The following is a 17299-nucleotide window of genomic DNA, read 5'->3' as shown; positions in this document are numbered from 1 at the left end:
TTCTCACTACGATTTTGTCCTCATGCAAGGTGGTGTCAATGAATCAGCTGCGTCGCGAAAACCTCAATACCCCAGACTTGCGGGAGCGACCTTCAGGTAACCATGCATGGAAATCGAAGATATCATAAGAATAGACTTCTACGCTATGCGATATGATATAATATGTATGGACAGCCAATAGGCGGGGGGCGAGACGTAAATTACCGAGATGGAGTGATGGCACAGGTCTAGGTGTCTGGGCGCCAAGGGTGCTTCCCGAGAACGTCATGTGATCCCCGGAGTCCGCCAGACTCCGGCAGACTCGCCGGACTCAACAGTCTCGATATTTTGCCCGGAACTGAAGCTTTCCGCCCCCTCAGGTAACTCTGCAACAACAATCATTACATATCAGTCACTAGGCATACCGTTTGTGTGGCGGTATTGAGATAGACATGCTCCTGGAGGTCATCAGGAGGCTCTCATTTGTATCGTTAGTAGGGCCGCTCAAGTCTTGAGGACGCAGGACGCAGGACGCGTTCAGAAGCCATTGATGGAGGTGATGGGCTGAGCGAGACTAGCCGACAAGCTCGCCTTCGAAACCCCTCGAGCGACGATGACTCTCCTCCCCCCTCACAAAGTGCCTCACAGGTAGTGTCAATCGACGCGGAAAGCTTTCTTCTTGAACACACTCGCGATTCATATTTTTCTTTGAAGTTTGGGACACGACAGACCCCTTGGAGAACAACGGGCACGAGAGATGAGGTTGGTATCTTGCCGTATGCGGCAGGTTCGGCTAGCCCATCACATCCATCAAATGAGCGCTGAGTGCGTCCTGCGTCCTCAATAATTCAGCGGCCCTTTTTGCACACATGTGCGAGTCTGCATCCTCCCGGAGTCGGGTCCCTGATATCCCGCTAGAAGACGCAACGGAGGTAATATGCTTGGTTTGATTTGAGAGGAATAGTGGATACGGTGATACCACGATACATATATGTGCACGTGCTATTCATGATAGGCTTCTTTGCTCGTAAACCTGAGATTACAACATCGCGTAGAATGCCGACCGAGGCCGAGTGGAGCAATGAAGCACCCTACAGCAACTTTGAATGTCCGACGTTCAGGAACCGGCCGGATGCTGAGCCAAACGAAAGTATTATCGACAAAATGATACCAAGCAGACAATGAGTTTGGGAGCATGACAAGCGTAGCATTAACGGCGACGGGGTCTACACTAAGTACGAGGAAGTTACCATCGTCCGCGACGTCCACTGCTACCCGGTCCTTGGTAAGGTCCGTAATCCGGTGGTGGTCTCCCGCCGCTGCCGCCACTACCACCTAAATGCTACGGTCAGCACAAGCCATGAAACGCACGCAGACACAAATCTATGACGTACCGCCGCGGGGCGCAGGCACAGGAGAACGGGGCTTCACGGTCGAGCTTGCCGGAATCACTGCGTTCCTGAACACTTGCATGAGATCGTCGGTGCGGAAGACAGGACCTGCAAATTAGTGGATACGATCAGGGAACAGACAGCGCAGCCCTGAAGAGAAAACCCAGACCATCGAAACTGTTCGGAGTCGGCAGAGTGCCAATGAACCAACTCAGCACGCTTGGCAGCTGCACTCCCTTGTCTTCCTCCCTCTCCTCTTTAAACCGTCTCGGTGGCGGCACATCTCTCTCCCGCTCACGATCCCACATCGGCGAGCCGTGGCGCCTATGCGGCGGACCGTCCCACCTATCCCGGTCGCGTCCTCGTACAGGACCCGGACTCCCCGCCCGAGCACGCTTCGACGGGTAGTCGCGACTCTCGTCGCGGCGGCGGTGGTCAGGAGACGATGCGCGCTTCGTCGAAGACGTCGACGAACCGTGTGGAGTAGGTGTCGACGCGGACTTGGCAGCAGTCTCCGACACGATAGACTGGAGGGTGTCAGTACGACCAAGGAGGCCGCTGCTGCTACCGTTGGTGCGTGTGCCACCGCTGCTTCCGCGGCTTAGGACGAAGCCAAGGTCGCGAGTGGCGATCGAGTCAACGTTTCCGTACTTGTGGCGCTCCGCGAAGCGCTTAATGGGTGGGTCTGACAGTGCAACATAATTCGGTCAGTGACTGGCCAGCTTGAAGACAGCGCATACAGTGACATACCGTTCGGGTAAACCTCGGCCATACGCTTCTCGAGCTTTTGTGCAGCCGCTAAATCACCATATTGATACTCATACCTGGCCCAGCGCTCCCACAATGGCCGCGCCTTGTCCGCAGAGAACGTCCCGATTACACGTTCAAACAAGGCTCTTGCATCTGTAGGCGAAGGGCCCGATCAGCGGATGAAAACCTGGAATATCGTGAAGGCAGACGCACTATTCTCGTCGTTAACGGAGATGAGGAAGCCGAGGTAGCGCAGCACGAATTCTACCTCGTCACCGTACAACTCCATGGCCTTCTCAAAGATTCTGCTCGCTAGAGGTATATCTTTGTTGCCGCAGTGATATTCCATGAGCGCTATAGCAACACTGAAGTAAGCCGACTGGGGCCGTTAAGCATAGAGGAGAGACGGGGTACCTTCAGCTTCATGGACCTCCCACGGCGTCCAGCGATCTCTTCGCGCCTTACCAAAGACATTCCGAGCAGACCTAAGGCCCTCAGCGCGCCTTGCGAATCGAATGTATACAATCCACGCGATGCCATAATCCGTGCGCTTATCAGACAAGTCCTTATTCTTTGGAGGTTTCTCGTCCGACGACTGCGTGCTGAACGACGACTGCTGAGATGCCAGTGCGTCTGCGCCATTGTTCCCGGTCGGGGTCTGACTTTGCCGTTGCTGGGAGCCGTTGGGCGAGTTGGTGGAGGCGTTCACGCGGCTCTCGAGCTGCTCAAGGTCTTTGCGGAGCGTCTCGAGGAACTTTTCGAACGTCGCATGCACTTCTGCAAATTTACCTTGCAGCTCTAGTGCTTCCGCGTATGCGAAGTTCAAGACGAAGCTGCGGGGCGCATGAGCTGGGTACGAGCAGGCTGGGGTATGTGAAGGCATCTCACCTTGCCGAGTTCGCTTCGATACCGGCCTTAAGAAGTGTCAGCGCTTCGTCTGTCTTACCGACGCTGTTCGTCCACACATATGCCATGTACCTGGTGTACCAGGTGCGTTCAGCTATTCTCGTTTATTTTGACATGACTGAAGAAACTAACCAGATCTCAGAGTAGAACCGCATGCGCACGGTTGCCTTCTTGTAGACACTTTGCACCCGCTGGACAAGCGTGTTCCGATTGCTCTCCTCGATCTCTAGAGGATTACTCTCCTCCCACTTCAAGTACAGGCGCCAGCGCGCGACAAGAGCTTTGTCGCCCTGGTTGTACGTCGGAGGCCGGGGCAGCCAGATCGACGGACGCTTGTCCTTACTAGGGGGAGTGGGCGGGTACAGGACGGTGAGGTGCTCTTGCAGCTGGTTGAGGACCGTGCGAGCTTGCATGTGGCTTTCTTGCAGGTCTGAGATGAACTTTTTGGCCTGTGATGACAGATGTGACGGTGGGGTGAACAACGCGTGCGGAATGAGGGAGGCGCAACAGGAGCTGAATCGGCTGGACTCACGGTGATCTTGTTGAGATTGTTCTCGAAGTCTTGGTAGTCTTCCCACAGCCTCTTGACGTTCTCCATCGGAATCTGAACTGCCTGCTGGTAAGCTTTTCGGACAGCGTCCATTTTTTGCTGATCTTCCCAGGTGGTATTCGTCTAACATCATGTCTCGTCAGTCATAACCACACGTCACGCGCACACAATGTCCCTAGAACGGGTCTCGCTGATCGCAGAATACACGGTGGAAGGTCCGAACGGGTTGGGATGGGGGATGCAATGCATAGACACTACACGATGGTACAACGGTTGTAGCGACAAAACCGAGTCCACGGGATGCAGGAGGAAGAAACGAAAGGAGCCGACAGATCAGAGGAAGGAACCGAAGCGAACCCAAGTAAGGGCGTATGATAGCATGCGTTGGTCGTGCACATGACGTGGCGGCTCGGAGTTGTTAAGCGCAGGGCTTCCCGTTACACGAAGCTGCGCGCCTCTTGCACAACTCCAGGCCGTCACGACTGCTGCCTCAGAGGCCATTCGCGTAGAGACGCGGGGTAACGTGACAGCTTGCATTCACAACGCTTTTGCAGCAGATGAGACACGGTAAGTCACACATTGCGTGGGCTTCACGATGGGCACAATCACAGCGATCGAAAGGCAAGAGCACCGGTTCCCTGTGCGATGAATCGAGCGGTGACCTTGTGAGACGGCCATGGGCTCCATCTCCGAAGGCGAGCAGTAACAAAAGAAAAGATGAAAGCACGCTTGTGATCGCACAATGGGTTGGTTCATTACCCGCATAAGGCCACACGAGACACGTCCAGGGACAGATAAGAGGAACACGTCATATACGGCACATACCTCGCTGGCCTTGAGGAAGTTGATGTAGTCCTGCCAGATCTCATAGCTATCTTTGTCTTGGCCCGTATGACCGAGTGCAAAGTCGTAGCACTTCCGGATGACCTCACGTGCGTTGGGGCCAGTAGTTATCCGCCTGTGCGTGGCATTAGCGTGGTTGAAGATATGTCAATACGCGCAGAGCTTCGTACCTGATGTACGTGAGGTAAACCTTGAGAAGATCTACCGAAGGCGATGCTCTCTTCAAGAACTTCTTGAAAAGCTCCTCAGCGTAGCCAAATTGTGACGGATCGTCTAAGAAATGTCGGAGGTAGGCGACTTGGACGGACGGCTGCGCATGCATGTTAGACAAGGACGGTCGCGCAAGGGATAACCACTCAGATGATTCTGACAGTATTTGGGTATGTTTCCAGCATGCCTTCGTACGTTGCCTTGATCTTCTCAATGTCGCCCGACTCCTCCGCGAGGTCAACGAGTCTCAGCCAACCGTCAGCATCGACGGGTTTTTCACGCAGTTGCGCACGCAGCTGGTCCCACTCAGACTGTGGTGGAGGCGTTGGCTCTGCCATGGAGACACTTGGTAGTCGTGGCGGCTCTTGAGTATTGGGTTGGGTTGCTGTCGGAGTAGGGGTCGACGTGGAGGTGGAAGCAACTGGCACTGAAGAAGACTCTTGAAGCTGGCGCAAGGCGTTGAGGATGCCTGCGGACAGTTGTGACTTCTCTTCAACAGATTTGTCGCCATTATCGGAAACTGTCTCGGCCATGGGTTCTGATGGAGGGGGCTCAGACATGTTCAAGACGTGGTAGAAGGACAAAAGCAAGAGACGAATACAATCCAAACACTCGCACTCTGCACATCTGTTCAGTATTTGCCGCTGTTTGTATGGGCGCTCCGTTCCTGCCGAAACCGGACATGGACTCCGGAGGCTCGCGTCGACTTCGCGACTTGACCCCCTTCCATTGTCTGCGTCTGGCTTATAGGTCGCCGGCTCGTCGTTTCCCGCAACGACGCTCACGATGGACGATGTGGTGGTTTTAACCAAGGCCCTCGCCGTAGCGGCTTCGAAAAGCAGAGCCAAGGACAGGAGACATCTCGTCGAAGCGGCGGAGCAAGTCTCGACACACCTCGTGTTGCTGGTACATACTCCTTTATGATGTGATGGAAGCAAACTGCATTTTCCGTTCCACAGAAACTGTCGCTGATATCCGAGCAAGTTGCCGAAAAATTATCCAGCTTCTTGCGCACATCGCTTGCCAATCTATATGCTGGAGTAACTGTGCCCATGCTACGTTTGGTATCCGCAATCTTCGAAACGCTTTATCATGACCGAGTACTTGCTGCCATGGGAAATGGGCAAGATGAACAGCGAGTTCTCTGGGAATCGATTTTGCACGCGTTGCTTTCTGGTGTCTTGGTTAGTTGTTCTCACTTCGCTAGAATTTCTGGCATTGAATGACGCTGTCTGTAGGACTATCTCGACAATAACGCGACGACTGAGGCGAAAGATGCCTTGGGCGACGCGCTCATACCTGTCCTCGGCGATCTATGCTTCTCCCTCTCAGCACCCAAGACAAGTGTCGATCTACGGTGTACGGTACGTCTCCCCGTTCGACAAATATCTCAGGATAACCGACTATATGCGGCTATATATTAGGCATACAATATCCTCATCGACTCGGCTGCCTCGCACCAAGAGAATCAGCGTACATTGCGTGAAGCCAAGGTGCTCGGCGGGGAACGACTCGGTTCCTGCATATGGAGGACGAGAGGTCAGCGAAATGCTGCACCATACACGCTCACTGACGGCTGATGGCATCGTATCCAGACTATCTCGCTCTAGAGAGCCTTCTCAACTTATTCGCTCGAGCACTTCCCTCCACTCGTGGCTCCGCTTCTGGTCGAACACGACGCACGGCTTTCATACACTCTGTTTTCTTGCAGACGGCTCCACCCGAATCCGCTGTGGTCGCGAAGGAGATCACGGATCTCCTGGAGCGAGTTTCGTCAAGCGACTGGGATGAAACATCGCTTCAGATTGTCGACGCGTTGGCGCGAAGCAGCATATATTAGTACGTGCTCGCATTCGACGACGTCTAAACGAGGTCTGATCCACTATTCATACAGTCCTCAGCCATTTGGCGTGCATGAAGTCGTAGTGGGAGGTAAAATATACCCTAGTGATCGCCTATATGCGGATGTAAAAACGTTTCTCGTCAATGTCGTCCTTGAGGTATGTCGTCAAATCACATTACTAGAACTGGACGTGCTTATGCTGGATCCGAACTAGCGTGAGGACCAGTACGAATCTTTGGAAATCTTATACACGACAATCTTGACGATTCGCCTCACCCGGAGCTCTATGGGTCGCCTGCACATTATCCTATCTCTCACCTCACCTCCCAGACTGGGCAAGGATTTGATGAAGATCAAGAAGGATTCAGCAACCGCATTCTCCCTGATGGTCGACGACGAGAGTCGATTTCTACAAGCATTGAAGAGCAGGGGTCTGGTATGCTTGCACTTTCCGTCTGATGTTCTACCCACATATCAACAGAGCCGTGCTTCTACGTAGGCTCCCTTGGTGTCCACCGAGTCGCTGATGACTCATAAACTGTCTCTTGCGACGGAGCCTGCGAGACTCGAACTCGATAGCACTGGACGATTTGTCAAGGAGCCAACCCAGGACGAGGTGTGTGGAATGTGCCAGCCATTTGTTGACTGTAGTTATCCTGATTGTCACGTAGCGCGTCAAGAATCTCTCACAGCGTAACTACTTCTCCGCATGGCACACGCGTTGATGTTGACACGTCGAAACCCAGTCTACAGAACGGACGAACCAAGCGACGATATCGTCTCCGCAGGCGACTCGGACGACTTTGCTATCAACCCGACCATTGAGAATACCTTGCTACGTAAGCCAGCCCATCCTCCAGTTCATGCTGACGAAGCGGGCGAAAAGAGCGCCGAAGGGGACCATTCCAGCTCTCTTACAAAACGGCCATCTGGCAACAGTCCGCAAGCCTTGGTCTCCCCAGATAGTCGGAAGGTGCTCGAAGCGGCGTTTGGAACCAGCGATGACGACCTTTCAGAATTCACCGACGAGGACAGTCCTCTGCCGAAGTCGCGAATTCTCAAGCGAACGAATATGATGACAAGCCTTCCGGGACGCATATCGTTCGAACCGGCGTCTGTTACGGTCCCTGCCCGTCTCGCGCGTGGAGGAGTCAGTAAGTTAGTCTTGGGCTCCGACGACGAAGCACCCCCGGCTCTACCTCTCAAACAAGCATGGAACGCAAGGAAGACTCTCAGACGTGTCCTTACGACCGATACCATACCCGCTGAGAACCCTTCTGCTCCAGCCGAGCCTGATGTGATCACGTCGAACGTGTCGAGTCCAGTATCGGAGAAGATAGGCCGAGTTCTCGTCTCATCGACGGGTTCTGAATGTGTGGCTGGCACTGGCAAGGTTCTGCGCTTCTCTGACGTCGACATCCCTCCTCCTGATTTTAACGCTCCCCTCTCATCTCCGCCTGTCGTGCCCAAGTCTGCGCTCAAGAGCGCTCTCGTCACAAAGCTACCCATGTCCCGCATTCCTGCTTCCGAAGATGTCTTGCTGGACTCCCCTTGCACTGTTGCTGCTGCTTCTAGGTCTACACGATCTGCGATGTCTGTAGTTGCGAAAGCGACTGACGTCCTCGATGATCTCAGTATGTCAAGAATGCACATCATACCTCTCATCTCACTGATCGTAGCCGTAGTTCCTGCTAGCAGCTCTCCCACTCCCGGCGCCAAGAAGTCCGTCAAGGCGGGTCTCCGCAAGAAACAACAGCTCGTGGTGGTCTCTGCTCCGGTCAAGGCTGTCAAGAGGAAGGCTATCCCGGAAAGTTCCGACGATGATGCTCCTCTCGTGCCTCGCGACAAAGAGACTGCAAGTACTGCTCGGCCAGCGAAGCGTGCTCGTACTCGCTCTGGATCTGGGTCTGGTTTTGGTCCTGTCAAATCTACTGCGCTTGTGTCTAAACCAACTCATCGAGACATGTCCGAGACGTCTACAAAAAAGCGCTCTGACGATTCGCCTGCGCTACGGCGACCCATGCAAGCGCGGAAGAGGTACCACGCTCGGAGGGCACGGACCTCATCACCATCTCAGGATGCCGTCGACAAGCTTGGTTCTACATCTGGTCCTACAGTTCCGACTGGGAGTGTGATGAAAGGGACTGCTGTCGATATCGACTATGATGAGCTACCAGCTGGCCCACCTCAGCATTCTGTTCCTCCTGCCGCTGCTGGGACGTCGTGCTCTCCCGCACTTAGCGTTAGAAAGGTATCTGCGAAGAAGGCCACGATGGCGAAGAATGTGGCCGCAATTGTGAAACATGCACGACTGGAGGAGTTAGAGACCAAGGTTGATGTCAAAACCCCTGAAACGAACAACGTCGAGAAGATGAACGACCTCAGTGACTCAGTGAAGGACGGTCAAGAGATGAAGACGCATATGACTACGAGAGCAAGGAACGCCGCACGACCTGAGGGCGCCGACAAACGAGCGAAGGCTAAGAAGGTACAACCTAGTGCGAAGGCGGGTGGAGCGCCGGCAAGTATGCACAAGTCGGACGACGTGGCCGTCGTAGATCAGAACTTGAAACCCAATGCGGGCAAGGAGGAGGCTGAGACGGGGGTTATTCCCCGCGTACTTCCTTGGCCTCGTAGAGCAGCAAAAGGCGCGATGAAGGTACAGGAAGTAGAGAGGCCCCCGCTCAAAGCCCCCAAGGAGGACGCAGAATCTGCGTCTGCCGCAGCTCATTCTTCCGATCTAGTACCAGTCACGGATCCTCTATGTGCCCGCGCTGCTGACTTGCACACTCATCAAGGCAGCGAAGGAGTAATGGAGATCACAAAGACACGGATGAATCAAGACTATACCGACGTGCCCGCAGCTCCTGTCGCCGAAGATCTTCTCGCTTCTGACCCCTCGAACCTACCTGTGAGTTGGATCCGATGTGTTACTCAGATCAATCTGACATGACACTAGTTCCTCGACGACATTCAGCCGTCGCAGCCGGAGATGGTGTTCTCCGATTTGTCCACGGCGGAGGTCTCAGGGCAGATCATCCACTCTTCTTCTGCACAGGTGATAACAAACAGTTTTGCTCGAATTGCTAGGTTCTTATCAGGCCATAGGCAACCAAGCTCCGCTCCACTAAACCGAAGGTGGCCGAAATGCCGTGGGACACAGTCGCACAGCGTATCCCGTATTCTCATGTCGACGCGTTGCTCGCTAGTGAACACAATGCTACCAAGCATGCACTCGTAAGTATTCTGGACAAGACGCCAATGCACGGTCTTCCACCCTGGCCGCCCGTGGAGAAGTGCAACACGATCGTCTCAGCCGCTCCTCAATCCAACGTAAACACGATAGCCGAGAAGATAGACGGCGTGATGGGGGTATGTCGCAATGTCTGATTTCCCTTATGTTATTGACATTCACTGGCTTTGGAGTCAACGACAACCGTTGCTGCATCCCCCACTATACAGGTCAAGCAGGAGCAGGAGGTCATCGACTTAACGTTCGACTCCCCTCCTAAGACTGCGGCCAAGATAGTCAAGTCGGAGGCTGCTCCCGTCCATAGACCTCACGAGGGTATCGGTGTCTCGCGTGTTGTGACAACTGGGAACGCTCTCTTCTGCGCTGGGAAGGGAGAAAGACTCGTTCCTAACCCTTTCCAGCACCTCCCTCAACCCGCCCAGCGTTCTCGTGCAGTTAGGTTTACGTCTCCGACTCAGCTCCCGTCGGGGTCTGCTCGCCGTGAACACGACTACGTCAAGAAACAACAGGAGACTCTTACATCCGCCACACGTGGGGCACGCGGGGCGCGTGTCCTCACCAAGGACTTCAACGAAGGTGACGAGACACTCGTGGACATCAACACCGGTGTCGGCGATCCCGGCTTAGAAGCCATCGTGAGCGTCTTGAACAAGCTTCACCAGGCACGTATGTCTACGGGCGTGTTCCGGCTGCGCGGCTCAGGATATCTTTACAGGTCACCGTTAGAAGTATCGCGAACAAGTTCGAAGGTGTCAGACATGAAGCTCGTGTCGGTCGCGACGAACTCTTGCGTTATGCCGCTGCCGACCTACAGGCGCTTCGCATCCAAAGGTAGCTTCACTTGACCTTTCGAGTCCACTGCGCTGAGTTCCTGCCGCGTAGCATCACCCATTTCAATAGGCTTGTCGATCTCGAAGTCGGGTACGCCACAATCGGAAGGAATATGATCCATAGGACCGAGGACTTGATGAGATCGAATCAACAGGCGTGTGTTGCTCTTACGGCTGCTATCAAAAAGCACGACCGGGGTATGCTTCCCAACCAGATGCCTGCTACGCTTATTACCCTCAAGCTGTAGCATCGTTATTATTTTTCTTGTCACTTTGCGTATGGCATGATCGAATTATGCTTTCTGCTACGTAGAACTTCCTGGACATTAGAATAACTGATATCAAGTGGTTGGGTCAGAAACGACCTTGAATTGGATCGCAATCAGTTGTCGGCCGATCAAACGACGAAATACTATCAGAACTGCCCTCACACGTCAAACCTGCTATAACACTAGGTGAGCGCACACCTCGCGACCATCCTCGCACACCCTTCTGTAGCAGTGGCGAATGTTCCTGAGGCGCTTGATATCTACGACAATGTCCGCAGGGGACAGGCAGATGCGTTGGAAAACAGGGATTTCAATGGCTATAAAAGACGATACACTGAAATTTGCTTGGCTCGGAGCTCGCTACCTCAATGAAATCCGGAAATCCTCTGCGCGGCTGAAGCTGCTTGTTGTTGTAACTTGTTGCTCATTAGATTAGGCTCTAGCACGGAGCAAACCCGTCTGCAGCATTGATACATCTGGCAGGAGAACCGGCAGTAGGACTCATGTATGTGTAAGATTCCGCGACCTGGGGACTCCTTATTCGTTCTTGTATATTAGCGTCTGCATTGTATCCGTTAAAACTGACTCTCGGCGCCTTACACCGAACAATGCATGCCGCTCCAGCGTAGAACATCCTCTCTCTCTCGCATCGTTGCCAAGAGAACTCGCTCATAACATACAAACATTACTCAGACAACAGTCCATAGCGTACTGATCGATCTACAAACTAACTTAAAGGTGCTAACTGCACCTCAAGCGGCACTTCACCGCGCGTACGGGTGGTAGCTGTGCTGTCCCCTCTGCCCCGCCCGCTGCGGCCCAACCCCGCCGGCCGGTCCCGTCGGGGCGTTCCTCGGGCCCCTCGGGACGTTAGGTCCCAGCGAGCCCGGCCCATTCTGCAAGCCCATTGCGCCCCCAGGGCCCATGCCTCCGCCCCTTCCCATGCCCATTCCAGGACCGCCCATCATCGCCCCTCCACGCATGCCCATCCCGCCGCCCATGGCACCACCGTACTGCCCGCCCATCATGCCCGGATTCATGCCGCCCATCATCGGGTTCATGCCCCCGATCTGCGAGATCATGCGTGTGTAGAGCTGTGCGAGTGCCTGCGGGTCGAATGATGCGTTGCCAGCTGGCGCGCCAGCGGCCGCACCTGCCCCGCTGGCGACAGCTTGTCCGCTGTAGTTTTGGTTGCCGTACGCACCGCCGCCCCCGCCAGCGTAGTTCTGGTTGCTGTATCCGCTGCGCGAGGTTTGCCCGCCGCCTTCGGCGTAGGCCTCGCGCTGCGAGCGGGGCTGAGCGAGTTTGACGTCGATCTGCAGCGTAATTGTGAGCACAAGGGCAGAAGATGCGAACAGGAACGGTCAAAGCTCACCAGCTTGCCGTCAATCTGCAGGTTGCCGAAGCCAAGCATAGGCTCGACATTGACGTTTTCGAACGAGACAAAGCCAAAGCCTTTGCTCCGTCCCGTCTCACGATCGAGCATGACGGTGGCATCGACGACCTTGCCGAACTGGGTGAAGTACTCGCGCATCGATTCGGACGTGACGGATCCGGGGAGGCCACCAATGAAGAGCTTAGTCGCACGCTGGTGCTCCTGCCGAGGGATCGCGCGCTTAGGGTCGATCTATGAGAAGGATAGCCAATGATGAGCGATCACTATACGAGACACAAGGCTATCACGACACAACGTACGATCTTGCCGTCTAGGAAGTGCTCGCGAACCATGACGGCGTTCACGGATGCGGGGTCCTCGAACGTGAGGAATGCGAAGCAGCGGGAGCGACCCGCCGCGTCGCGCATAATGGTGCACGCCTCGACTTTGCCAAATTGTGAGAAGTACTTTTTCAACGCCTCTGCAACAACTGTTCAGCGCTACTATACACGAGAAAACGAACCGCCATGATGTATGTACCATCTGTTGTATCCCAGTTCAAGCCGCCGATAAACATTTTGCTACAATACAACCGCCGGTTTGCAAGCACGCGGGACGAGATGCGGGACGCGGGGTACATGGAAAGAAAGCGCTGTCATTAGCATCCGATACCTAGAACAAAAAGCAGTCATGACAAGGAGGAGAAAGTGGACGACTCTACTGTGTGCGACAGTGCTAGCCTAGACCTAGAAAAGCCGACGTGCTAGTGCATGCTAGTGCTAGCTAGGTGAGGGCGACGTTGCTACCGCAAGGGCATTGCTATCGTCTCGTATCTATCACCGGTCCCGAGGCGACTTCCAACCCAGACAAGCCACACAGCGAGCGCCAGTAGAGAGTCGAGAGCTATCAATGTTAGTCGCATAGCGGACCAGACACTCACCCCTCCTCTTTCATTTCCGAAGGCCGTACGGGCCGGTCGACTCCGGGGGCACCCTGGTAGCTATCGTGCCTTGGCGGTGCGGGCTCGCTATAATCCAGTTGTCGTTCTTGATAGGTAGGTATCTGCTGTGTAGGTGAGGTGTAAGAGGGAATAGCGCTGGTTCCGGAATCGTCGGACGATGACACTTGTGGCTTGACATCTTCGCGAGGCGGCGCAATTGCCGGCTTTGGAGATTGCGTTACTTCTTGCTTGACAGGAGGGTTTTTTTCTTCCTTTGGAGGCTCGTGGGCTTCTGCCTTGCCATGGGAGTTGGGGTCTTGTAAAGGAACTGCAAACTCGTTCTCGTCATTTGCGTAAAGATCTGAGAACGTTGGTTAGCACGCCAGCAAGGGTCGGATGAAAAGGCATAGGCAGTATATGGAGATCGATAGGAGCCTGGTCTGGAATACCAAGGGCAAAGGTCGTGACGCTCGGCAACCACGCGCATGTTATCCATGTACAGCTCAGGGCAATACCACAAACCATAATGTGACCCATTGCCAAATGGCGTCTCCGTGGGGCAACACACAGCACGAATGATAACGCAAAAGACGAGTATTCCAACTCAACACTGCCGCCATCGACACGAACCCGCATATACGCAGGTGTGCTGTATTCTACATGGCCCTCTGTGACCGACCACAACTTTTAGGCGAGGGCAGCTTGGGATTGCATACTGGACGGGGCCACAGCCGGAAGGGAAGGGTCGAGTCAGGTTGAGCGTACTCACCACCGTACAGATCAGCGTCAAGGTCAGACATCTTGAGCTAGACTAAAGACAGGCCGAGTCGAACCAGGCGGGCGGATGGATGTACAGACAGAGAGGGAAAACGAAGCTGGAGCCGGGAGATGATGGTCAGGAAGAGAGGACGAAGGGCGCTCCCCCTGATGACTGAGCGTCCCGTTCTGTCGGAGCTTTGCCGGGATATCAAAAACCAAGCGGGCCCCGAAATGCGGATTACCGCAGGATATGCGGGGCGTGTCTTCCTCGATCAGGTCCCGCAATCGGGCTTTAAATCATTTCGTATTTTCGGCCCCAGACTCACACTACCATGTGCCGCACACAGTCATTTTGCCCCGGCTGCCCTGGTCATGGCTTGGATCTCTGTGGTACACCTTCATAAACCTCGCGGCTCCTCACACAGAGTCTACACTCGACGCGGACAGCAGAAGTCGCATAGTCAGAGACTTCACGCGGCGCCCCCACTGCCTAGACACCTGACAGGCGTCATTGACCGCGCGCACCTAGACTTCGCCACCTCGGACGAGCCCTAGCGAGCCCTCCCTGGAACCTGGAATGCCGCAGACCACCTCCCCTAGCCAAGATGTCACCATCGGTATCCTCGGTACGCAGAATCGTTCGTTGAGCGCGAAGCGAAATTGTACTTACCCCGCGTCCCAACCCATAGCTCTGCAGGGCGCCTTTGCCGAGCATCAGGTGATGCTGCAGAAGCTTTCGCTCAAGAAACGAGTCGTCATCGTCCTCATTCGCCAGCCAGAGGATCTCGACAAGTGCGATGCGCTCATCATACCTGGTGGAGGTGCGCACACATCCATTCTACCTGCGTTACGAAGTGGATTAACATATCGCTCGTGTGATTCCATTTCGGACAGAGTCGACGACCATTGCCCTCCTCGCGCGCCTAGCGGGGCTCCTCGAGCCCATACGCGAGTTCCTCAAGACGAAGCCTGTCTGGGGTACATGTGCGGGCGCGATCCTTCTGGCTCAGTGGGTCGAGAATGCAAAGAAGGGCGGGCAGGAGTTATTAGGCGGTATTTCTGTCACCGTCGAGCGCAATGGCTTTGGGTCTCAAGTTGAGTCGTTCGAGGCGCCTCTGGAGGTGGAGGGTCTCCGCGAGTCCAACCGCCCCTTCCACGGCATCTTCATCCGTGCACCCGTACGTCTTCGATCTTTCTTCCTATGCGGCGAGAAGGCTGACCGCTCGTACTCGTGATCATGTAGGTCGTCGTGAACCTGAAGCCCTCGCCAACAGACCCCCCAATCCAGATCATCTCTCGCATATCCGCTTCCCTCCTACCCGCGAGTCAGACAGTCATTCCCCCTGACGAGGACGACACAGACCCTCGAGACCCACGTACGATCGTCGCGCTTCGGCAAGGCCTGCACCTTCTCACCACCTTCCACCCCGAGCTCACTAAGGACGATCGCTTCCACGAGTACTTCGTACGGGAGTGCGTTCTGCCAACGCTCGGCTCGCGCTCGTCTTCCCCGGCTTGATTAATCGCGGTATCTACTTGATTTAACGGGACACAATGACTATGATGATAGACGTTCTCCTATATCACATCGCTACGTTTTCCGTCTTGCTTCGTGCTGGGCCATAACGTACGTTCCTCCCCCAAATATCCTTTTGAGGTGTGGGTTGAGGTCATCAGTTACCAGAGACAATGTTAGCTGCCGGATAAGCTTCTCAGGTACCCGCAGGTCAAACTTACATGACTATTACGGTTCGATTGATGAATCCCAGTGAGAACTTACATGGGCTCAGCTGGTTGACGTCGGCGAAAGTCGTGTCAGAGCGGTTGAGATCGGGAGGTCTTGGTTGATATTGGGCGGACGATTCTGGGCGCTCAATACATGTCTCTAACTGACCGGATCGGACAGGCAGTACGCATGTCCTGACACCGGTGACGTCGACTTAAGCCTGTCTCTAGCTTGTGTCTAACCTGTCCGTAGCATGTCTGTAGCTATGCAATACATAATTACCGTATGTCCACATCAGTACACATGTCCTTTGGGTTAGCCATCCCAGGTGTCTGTGTGTGCGGCTGTTTGCTCCTACTGCCAAGCCCGCAAACTTCTACAATTATTTCGCCGCTCCACTGCCCCTCACCCGCTCATGCTGTTCTGTTACTCAAGGAGTTAAGGATGAGGGGGAGGATGAGGATGAGTCGGACGCAAGGAGGTGCTGGATGCAAAGAGGAGTTCTTTGGTATGCATATCAACATCGCACATTTGCATTTTACACACCGTTTTCCCTCTTTTTCCCAATCTCAATCGCTCCTTCTCAGTGAAGAGTAGTGTTACTCCATGCCCATCTGCTGCTGCATTCTTTCCCTTTTCTCTCCATCAATATCCTTCCTCGGTGAGGAGGGTAAGAATATGACGTCATGCGCTTTAAGCGCCGACGTTCAGATTCGTTCAAGGTACGCCTTGCCTTCTTGTCCACTACGCCTACCATCCCTATCCCCTCGCATGCAAGCTGTCTCCCCTAGGGTTTTCAGACTTACATATCCAACACTCGATCCCATGCATAGCAACTACAGCAAGCCACAACCAAGATGTCGCTTTCATGAATCATAGGTACTTCCTCAAGACACCTCAAAAGAATGGGCACCCCTGGCATGACTGCGCACTGGCCTCCCCAACAGGAAGGGGGCAAAGTACTTACCAGACTCCAGACACTCGCTGATCGCATCAGGTACTGGGTTCACTGACTGTTGTAGAGGGATTTGTGCATGCAGATGGTGCACGGAAGCCGATGGTATGCAGGAAGCCTCTGAGGCGCACTACAAGACCCTAAGTGCCTCGGATCGCAGGGTAAGTCGCCCGAACCGCGTCCCTGTGTCTGGTTGCTCAAAGTCTCGACGCAGAAACTCTGACGCATTGCTCCCTCGTAGACGGTATGTGAGGAGCACCGCTATTGAGCCCCAGTGCCGAGCCCTACTGATGAGGTCACCTTCAGGTCTTCCCAAGTATCGCAACTGGCCGCGTTGAAGTCGAACGTCAGAAGCGTCGGCCTCACATCTGTCTCTATGGCTTGCATCCGGGCAGCTCTACGACCGCATGACACACATGCTAGTGGCATGAGAGGCAGCTCTCGTTGGTATCCCACCACATTCAACTGTTTCCAGTCTGCTCCGCCTCCATTCGCCGGTTTCTGATTGTAGCTGTATCGTACCGTGTAGCCATACGACCGCATACCAGTTTATACAGTAGTAATCATTCATATCCTATGACGTGTATCGACGACAACCATCCCTGCCCGACCAGACCCCAGCGCAACCCAAGTGCAACCAGCCGCAACCGATAACATACTAGCTGACCCGACGTATGGTTGTATAGCATTGTGCGACCATACCACCTTATCCAACCGCAT

At 54.5% G+C, this 17299-nt stretch overlaps 5 protein-coding genes across 5 annotated transcripts; 2 read left to right on the top strand and 3 right to left on the bottom strand.

The window, feature by feature from the left end:
* Window positions 1-942: 942 nt before the first annotated feature.
* DICSQDRAFT_108098 (Suf-domain-containing protein) lies at window positions 943-5150 on the bottom strand. The gene is made up of 12 exons (XM_007367201.1): window positions 4791-5150; window positions 4590-4729; window positions 4402-4534; window positions 3559-3699; window positions 3159-3475; window positions 3009-3098; window positions 2535-2953; window positions 2334-2474; window positions 2121-2273; window positions 1540-2055; window positions 1374-1478; window positions 943-1314 (listed from the first exon to the last, which is right to left on the bottom strand). The coding sequence occupies exons 1-12, from the start codon at window positions 4965-4967 to the stop codon at window positions 1226-1228; spliced, it is 2421 nt and encodes an 806-aa protein (XP_007367263.1). The 5' UTR covers window positions 4968-5150; the 3' UTR covers window positions 943-1225.
* A 243-nt stretch (window positions 5151-5393) lies between these two features.
* DICSQDRAFT_88532 (uncharacterized protein) lies at window positions 5394-5990 on the top strand (the record flags this gene model as incomplete). Its single annotated transcript, XM_007367200.1, has 3 exons — window positions 5394-5535; window positions 5589-5813; window positions 5868-5990. Coding segments are annotated over exons 1-3 (468 nt in total), but the record flags the coding sequence as incomplete, so codon positions are not given.
* A 5598-nt stretch (window positions 5991-11588) lies between these two features.
* On the bottom strand, window positions 11589-12776 carry DICSQDRAFT_63771 (RNA-binding domain-containing protein; the record flags this gene model as incomplete). Its single annotated transcript, XM_007367199.1, has 4 exons — window positions 11589-12140; window positions 12200-12451; window positions 12520-12680; window positions 12740-12776. 4 exons carry the CDS (start codon window positions 12774-12776, stop codon window positions 11589-11591), a joined length of 1002 nt encoding a protein of 333 aa, XP_007367261.1.
* Window positions 12777-12849: 73 nt separating this feature from the next.
* DICSQDRAFT_137901 (uncharacterized protein) lies at window positions 12850-13986 on the bottom strand. Its single transcript, XM_007367198.1, has 2 exons — window positions 13909-13986; window positions 12850-13500 (listed from the first exon to the last, which is right to left on the bottom strand). The coding sequence occupies exons 1-2, from the start codon at window positions 13937-13939 to the stop codon at window positions 13136-13138; spliced, it is 396 nt and encodes a 131-aa protein (XP_007367260.1). The 5' UTR covers window positions 13940-13986; the 3' UTR covers window positions 12850-13135.
* Window positions 13987-14475: 489 nt separating this feature from the next.
* DICSQDRAFT_63827 (SNO glutamine amidotransferase) lies at window positions 14476-15417 on the top strand (the record flags this gene model as incomplete). The annotated part of the gene is made up of 3 exons (XM_007367197.1): window positions 14476-14719; window positions 14793-15076; window positions 15142-15417. 3 exons carry the CDS (start codon window positions 14476-14478, stop codon window positions 15415-15417), a joined length of 804 nt encoding a protein of 267 aa, XP_007367259.1.
* Window positions 15418-17299: the final 1882 nt, after the last annotated feature.

Source organism: Dichomitus squalens (assembly GCF_000275845.1).
Source record: "Dichomitus squalens LYAD-421 SS1 unplaced genomic scaffold DICSQscaffold_23, whole genome shotgun sequence".
NCBI lineage: Eukaryota > Fungi > Basidiomycota > Agaricomycetes > Polyporales > Polyporaceae > Dichomitus > Dichomitus squalens.
The sequence above is the reverse complement of the archived record's forward strand: the minus strand, read 5'-3'. Positions and strand labels throughout refer to the sequence as shown.